This window comes from Elaeis guineensis, chromosome 1, assembly GCF_000442705.2.
Source record: "Elaeis guineensis isolate ETL-2024a chromosome 1, EG11, whole genome shotgun sequence".
Classification (NCBI taxonomy): Eukaryota; Viridiplantae; Streptophyta; class Magnoliopsida; order Arecales; family Arecaceae; genus Elaeis; species Elaeis guineensis.
Window position 1 is genome coordinate 167551056 of NC_025993.2, and position 7285 is coordinate 167558340.

The following is a 7285-nucleotide window of genomic DNA, read 5'->3' on the forward strand; positions in this document are numbered from 1 at the left end:
GTAGAAAGTAAAAATGATGAAGTTTGATATTGTAATTGAAAATTCCTTCACAATATAATATCTCTATTAGGTAAAGTGGTTGAATATTCACCTAACACTTTTGAGCCAACATGGTAGCCGCACCAATGAAGTAACTCACTCACTCCATGTCTTAATTCAGCGATTCTCTGTATCTTCCCAATCCAACTACTTTCATTAAAGAAATTCCATTTTCAAGGTTGAATCACACCATCCACTCCATATGCATGGTTAAATATTTCAAATCTAATTGTTCATATTTAGAGCTTAGAAGGAAACAACATCAAGCAAATAGGATCAGAACTTAGATGTGACAAATAGATGTCGTTCTTGAAATTTGTCAACCTGGGAAAACCACTCTCCTGTTCCTTGTCGTCCCCAACAACCCGATGACAGAGATTGGTCAAGGTAAACCATTAATAATATGCATAAACTTCCCCTCTGGATGGACACTTAATAAATAAAAACCACAATCAAATTGGTGCCATGAAACTTAGAATTCACATTCGATCAGCTTTTCAGTAGTTTACAGTAAGATCATTCATTCGTTCGTTCATTCACAAGCTTTTCATCCTCTTTAACTGCTGCTTTCTTCGCTCCTTGCTACAAAAAGACTGTCATTCTACAGCAGGGGCAGTGAGAGTTGTTCTCCAGCCATGGCACCGCACAGTTCCAATGGAACCGGTGGGCGCATGGCAGATTAATTAGAATATCGCCAGTCTTGAACTCCTCCAAGCAGACGGCACACTCTGCTTGCTCCGATGCCTTCCACCCCAACTTGCTCCAACTAAACTTCCTCGTGCTCTTCTTCGAAGAGAAGACCTCTCTTTGCGCCTTACCAAGAATCATGGGAGCTGCTCCCTCATCACCACCTCTACTCTTCTCAGGCCTCATGCTTCCCATGCTATGATGCCTTCAAGTAATTAGATTCCAAAAAGGAAATCATATATATTATCAGAACAAAATAGATAGAATTAGATCCAAGGATCTCATAAACCAGATAGCATATATATAAACTAAGTATCACGCTTGTATCTGATTCCCACCGTTTGATGGCTAGGCTTCTTTGGGCCCTGAGTTTCTCATCCAGCCTCTCCTTGGCCTCTCGAGCAGCATCTCCAAGCGCCCCATCATGGAGTTCTTTGATTAAGCCGCTTCTTTGCTGCTTGTTTAATGCATATTTTTCCGAAGACAAGAAGATGACTTGTTAGAAAATTGGAAAAAAAAAAAGAAAAGAAAAAGAAAAATTGAAACAAGAGTACAAGGTAGATCATATGGAGCTCTAAATTGGGTGGGCATGGTTACCGTGAAGGTGCTACCAAGATGTGTTTCGTATCCTGTTGTATATAGACAAAAAGACGACCGCCTGGAACCGCTTGGCGAATCCATGGATCCTCCCTGACGCAACCGCCGCCTTCGAGCGCATTCTACACCTGGAAGCATCCCGGCCATGATCACCATCCGCACACCACAAGATCCGAAGACCCAGACACTGATGACAAGGAGCTATAAACACTTCATCCTTAATGTACCCTCGTTTAAGCTAAGAAACGTGAGTTACCGTGAGAGGACACATGAGGAGGGCATTCCCTTAACTGCTCGCAACTGCCTTATAGCCCACTAAATGGCATGGAGTCTATGTGATCCATGGGAGCTAGGGGCAGCCACAAGGGTAGCAAAGATATTAGAAAAAGATTATTGGGCCGATGAGGACGGGAACTTTCCTTGAAGGTTCCGCCGGAAAATAACAGCTTCCGTTGTCTCCTATGGTGCGGCCCACGCACTCCTAGATGCTATAGATATGTCATAATCAAAAATATGAATGGGTATCAAACGATACATGTCCTGTGTTCCAAAAAACCAACAATACATGTTCTGTAATGCCCATGCATTATCTTGGTTGATGGCCGTCCATCTCTTGATGGCATCCATCGACGATAAAGCTGCACATGTCATCAATAGAGGATCCATTCTCTCTATTATTCGGTGCATGACCATCCGTATACTGCGGAGGATCCATGCTCTCTGTTATTTCGTGCTTGACTTTATCCCCATCCAGCCTTGTTGCCATTGGCTTTACCCTTTCACTGAAGTAGTGCTTTTCCTAATTAATATAAAAAAAAATTATTTAAATAAATAATTTAATTTTTAATTTATTTATCAAATTGATAAAAAATAATAAAACATCATTTTGAATGGCGTTTTATCATCGCCACATCACCCCCCATTTTCAACGTAGACAGCGTTAAAAAAAAAATAAAAAAATAAAATCGTCAAATAATATGGTATTTTTAAAAACATCATTTGAAATGGCATTTTTAAAAACGCTATTCCATATGGTGTTTTTAAAAACGTCATATTATTTGACGATTTTAATTTTTTTCTCAAAATAAAAAGAAAAAACAGTAAAAAATAGGAAAAAATAAAAATAAAAATTTTAAATTTATAAAAAATTAAAATTTTAATTTTGATAAAAATAAAAATTATCATTTAAAATTAGTATCCTCATTAATTTATTTTTAATTTACACAAATAACCTAATTTCAAAAACGCCATTCCCTTTAGCGTTTTCTTCCATTTTTTTCTTTTTTCTCCTTTTTTATGGTTTTTTTTAATTTTTTTAATTTTCTTTAATTATTTTTATATGATTTTTTAATAAATAAAATTAATTTAAAATGGGGATAGCAATTTGAAATGATAATTTATTATTTGAATTAAAGTTAATTTTTTTTTAAATTTCTAATTACAATTTTTATTTTTTTACCATTTTTATTTGAATTATAATTAAAATTTTTATTTTTTAAATTTAAAATTATAATTTTTATTTTTGAATTAGAATTAGAATTTCTATTTTTTTTCAATTCAATTTTTTTCCCTTTTTTCTTTTTTTATGGTATTTTTTATTTTTTTTACACCAATTTTTTTCTTTTTTTAGATATTTTTTTTAAAAAATAATTTGAAATGGGGAAAGTAATTTGAAATGATATTTTTTATTTGAATTAAAGTTAAAATTTTTATTTTTATATTTTTTTTCCTTTTTTTCACTTTTTTCATGGTATTTTTTCTTTTATTTTTCTTGAATTCAAATTAAAATTTTAATTTTTTTATAATTTAAAATTATAATTTTATTTTTTTTCCATTTTTATCATTTTTTCTGTTTTTATGAATTTTTTTAAGGTATTTTTTTCATTTGTTTGAAATATTTTTTAAATAAATTAATTTGAAATGGGGAAAGTAATTTGAAATGTTGTTTTTTATTTTAATTAAAATTAAAAATTTTATTCTTTTTAAATTTAAAATTATAATTTTTATTTTTTTATTTTTTTTAATTTTTAACTTTTTATGGCACTTTTTATTTTTTTATTTTTTTGAATATTTTTTTTTTAAAAATTAATTTGAAATGGAAAAAGTAATTTGAAATGATATTTTTTATTTGAATTAAAATTAAAATTATTATTTTTTTAAATTCAAAATTATAATTTTTATTTTTTTTCTCATTCTTTCTCATTTTTTATGGTATTTTTTATTTTTTTAATTTTAAAGATTTTTTTAGATATTTTTTTTAAAAATTAATTTTAAATGGAGAAAATAATTTAAAATTATCTTTTTTATTTGAATTAAAATTTGAATTTTTATTTTTTAAAATTCATTCAAAATTGTAATTTTTATTTTTTTTCTCATTTTTTTTTCTTTTATGATTTTTTTAAAAAAAATTAATTTGAAAAGGAGATTTTAATTTGAAATGATGATTTTTATTTGAATTAAAATTAAAATTTTTATTTTCTTAAAATTTAGAATTATAATTTCTATTTCTTTTTAATTCTTTTTTATGGTATTTTTATTATTTTTTTTACAACAATTTTTTTCAGATATTTTTTAAAAAGATAATTTGAAATGATAATTTTTATTTTTATCAAAATTATAATTTTTATTTTTTTATAAATTTAAAATTATAATTTTTATATATTTTTTAAATTTTTTTTGAAAAAAAATTAAAATCGTCAAATAATATGACGTTTTTAAAAACACCATTTCAAATGACGTTTATTTATTTATTTATTTATTTATTTGACGTCGTCTATATGAAAAATGAAAAAAAAGATTGGTGACGTGACGATGATAAAACGTTATTTAAAATGATGTTTCATCTTTTTTTATCAATCTGATAAATAAATTAAATATTAAATTATTTTTATAAATAATTTTTTTTATAAATTAATTAGGTAAAGCACTCTTCACTGAAGGATCCTTCGAACGATATGAGACATTTGTGTAACAGAGGATACGGAGGAGTCCGTCGTTAATACACAAACATCCAAGGGAGACCATGTGGAGGAGACTCTCTACCTCTCCTTTTAGCGGTTACGGATTTTTTTTTCGAATTCTTCGTCGTTACCGCACAAACATCCAGGGGAGGCCATGTGGAGGAGAGACTCTTCACCCTCCTTCTAGCCGTTGCCGATTTTTTTTCTTTTCATTTTCTTTTTTTTTTAAACCTTAATTAGTTTGGTTTTACCTGAGAGTACAACCTTATAACCTTTCTTTGGCACAGGAAAAAGGGCTCATAAGATGTGCACTATATTATCAAATGGGTAAACTTGCTTCAGTGGTCCTTGTGGTGGAGATGTGGTACCCCCTAGAATTCCAAGGATTTGAGACATTGAGGAGGAGGCTTACTTTTTTTTTTGTGCAGCCTACAAGGCTACAACCTAAAGCTCCCTTCTACGTTCTAAATGTAAAAGGTAGAAAAAAGAAACGGTAGATTTTGCATCCAGACATGCGTTATTATCCACAAAATAGGCTAATAGCGGTGGCGCCTTGTCTCATGTGTTCCGAAGAAAACCACGCCTCCATCAATTTTGGCCCACAAAGCCTCTTTGGGTCTCAAACGTGGCAATGATGCTTTTCTTTAGGCTTGTCTATGCGAGTTGAAGATGACAGCTAGATGGGCTGGGGTGTAGCAACACAATCTTGGGCCCGGATCAGGCCGGGCCTGTAGAGTTTTCGTGCTCCGCCTGGCTTAGCCTACTGAATCGCTATCCGGCTACCGCATTACATTACATTGAGCTATCGAAACGTCCAAGGACTTACCAAAAAAACAAAACGTCCAAGGATATCATATTAATCGCCCTCAAATTTTCAAAGCTTGTGCAGCTCTTCACCCTTGGAAATCTATGGTCTGGACTTCTTCTGCTTCTCCTCCTCTCTTATCAGTGGATATTAATGTTTTCGCTTCTCCTCCTCTCTTATCAGTGGATATTAATGTTTTTGTGTGCAAGATCTACTCTGATTTCTTCCCAGTGTATTATTAGTTACTATACGGTTCTCTTTCACACAAGGAAGCAAATCTAAATCTCTGCATGTTCTTTGCTATTGCACTATTGCAGAGTTCGGATAGCTGGACAGCAAACTTGACTAGGACCCATGTTTTAGGCTTAGCAGATCGGACCAGCTCGTAAGTGTGGATGCAAAGATTTTCTGGGTCAGATGTGGGTTAGGCCCATCCTGGTCTTCTATGTAGCATTTGGATAACTTACCCAAAAAAGTAAGCCAGAATGGGGGGATTTAATTATTAAGTGATCAAGTTTCCTGCGTTGGTATAAGTGGTCTCTGCTCGATCCACTCTCCTTTTAGAATCATGAATAGAGATATACAAACAATGTACTCAAGATCATGTATCTATGCCACGATCTCACAGACAAACAGCCACATAACAAACATGGTTACGGGAGTTTACGCTTTAAAAATATGGTTTATATATTTTGTTAATATCTTTACTTGATCATAATTCTCATGAAAATGTTCATTTTTGTATTCCATAATTTATAAAAGTAACATATCAAAGTTCCCTGAAACTCTGTATAGCTGATATAATGGTTATGACTTGGTTGCTGAAACTCCATGATAATTCATTCTCTTACTTGCCACTTTACTTTCGGAAAAGAGGAAGGATTTTTGCCACATTTTTTTTCCACTTTAACAAAAAAACAAAAAAGCATTTTTGTTTAAAATATTACTTTTCCACGTGTTCTGCTTTCTTTCATTTTTTGGTGTTTGTCCCTCGATCTCTCTGTTGAGTGAAAAATTCTTAGATAGACTTAGTCTACTATATGTATTGTAGATAAATCCAGTAAAAACTTTCTATATTAGTGTTTTGAATTTACAAATTTATAACTATTTCAACACATCAATATTTAACTTTATAATTATCTCAACGCACTATTTTTTAACCACTCAACATATCGCTATATGCTGTTGTGGCATCTTTTAATTGGCTTTATCTATATATGGTAGACTAAGTCTATCCAAGAATTTCTCTTATGTGGACAGTGTGGCCTGTGGCAAGGAAAATCAGCAAATGGAGAAATGATGAGGGGTGCTGTGCATGATGGCAAATTTATGCAGGACAAGATAAAAAATGCTCTGAGTTATAGACCAAAGAAACTTAACTTTATTAACTATCTGAATAGCAATCAATACTAGCCTATGAATTGTACCAATGGCCTCTTTCTTCCTGTTGTTTCAAAAACCTAAAAGATCAAAGCAAGACTGCAAATAACAAATTTCTGGACTTCTGATCACACTTTGATGTGTCAAAATACATGGCATAGCAATGGCATGGTGCACATGTTATGGTTTTTGCTACTGTATTTAAACAATTACTACCTTGATTCTTGATCAATTTGTGAGTCTAGCTCCTATCAAAACATTAACAAGGGATCCAGCTCTGTGAAAAAAGTTATTACAAGGAGGCACATGGCGTGCAATTCTAAAGCATTTTAAGGATAGATGTAGAAACTCCAAAAAAAAAAGGGATACTAGAAATTTCTTCTTTTTGGCAAAATTCCTCACATGCGTCACATGTTCATATTACAAGAACAAACATGAGCCAGGACAGAAGGAAGATCTATTTGGTTTTATACCTTTCTAGAGAGAGAAAAGCAAATGAAAATGTTGACTCATGGGCAAGGTTGGTAACTAGCCATATCTGCATTTACTAATGGTGCTAGCCTACAACATGAGTTATAGGAGACTTTACAACCATGGTAGATGGCAAATTTTATTAGTTGCACAATTCTAGACGTCGTTGATTCATCATGATAGATTATTTCTGTAGATTATTTGACATAATGGCCAATTAAAATGTCCAATGCAGTCAAGTTGAAGGAGGGAAAAAAAAAAAAAAATCTTATAGTTGACATCATAGGTCCTCCACTCTTGTTGGAAATTTATACCACAGGACTTTATCTACACAAACCTTTCTAGT

At 31.9% G+C, this 7285-nt stretch overlaps 1 protein-coding gene across 1 annotated transcript; it reads right to left on the reverse strand.

Annotated features, from left to right (window-relative positions):
- Window positions 1-496: 496 nt before the first annotated feature.
- On the reverse strand, window positions 497-1658 carry LOC105060246 (uncharacterized). Its single transcript, XM_073247634.1, has 3 exons — window positions 1324-1658; window positions 1065-1180; window positions 497-931 (listed from the first exon to the last, which is right to left on the reverse strand). Exons 1-3 carry the CDS (start codon window positions 1477-1479, stop codon window positions 622-624), a joined length of 582 nt encoding a protein of 193 aa, XP_073103735.1. The 5' UTR covers window positions 1480-1658; the 3' UTR covers window positions 497-621.
- Window positions 1659-7285: the final 5627 nt, after the last annotated feature.

Coding starts and splice junctions, on each gene's coding strand:
- LOC105060246 (XM_073247634.1), bottom strand. CDS start 1,479: ATGGTGATCATGGCCGGGATGCTTCCAGGTGTAGAATGCGCTCGAAGG. Junction 1,181..1,323: donor ATCTTGGTAGCACCTTCACG/GTAACCATGCCC, acceptor TTAAACAAGCAG/CAAAGAAGCGGCTTAATCAA. Junction 932..1,064: donor AGAAGCCTAGCCATCAAACG/GTGGGAATCAGA, acceptor AATTACTTGAAG/GCATCATAGCATGGGAAGCA.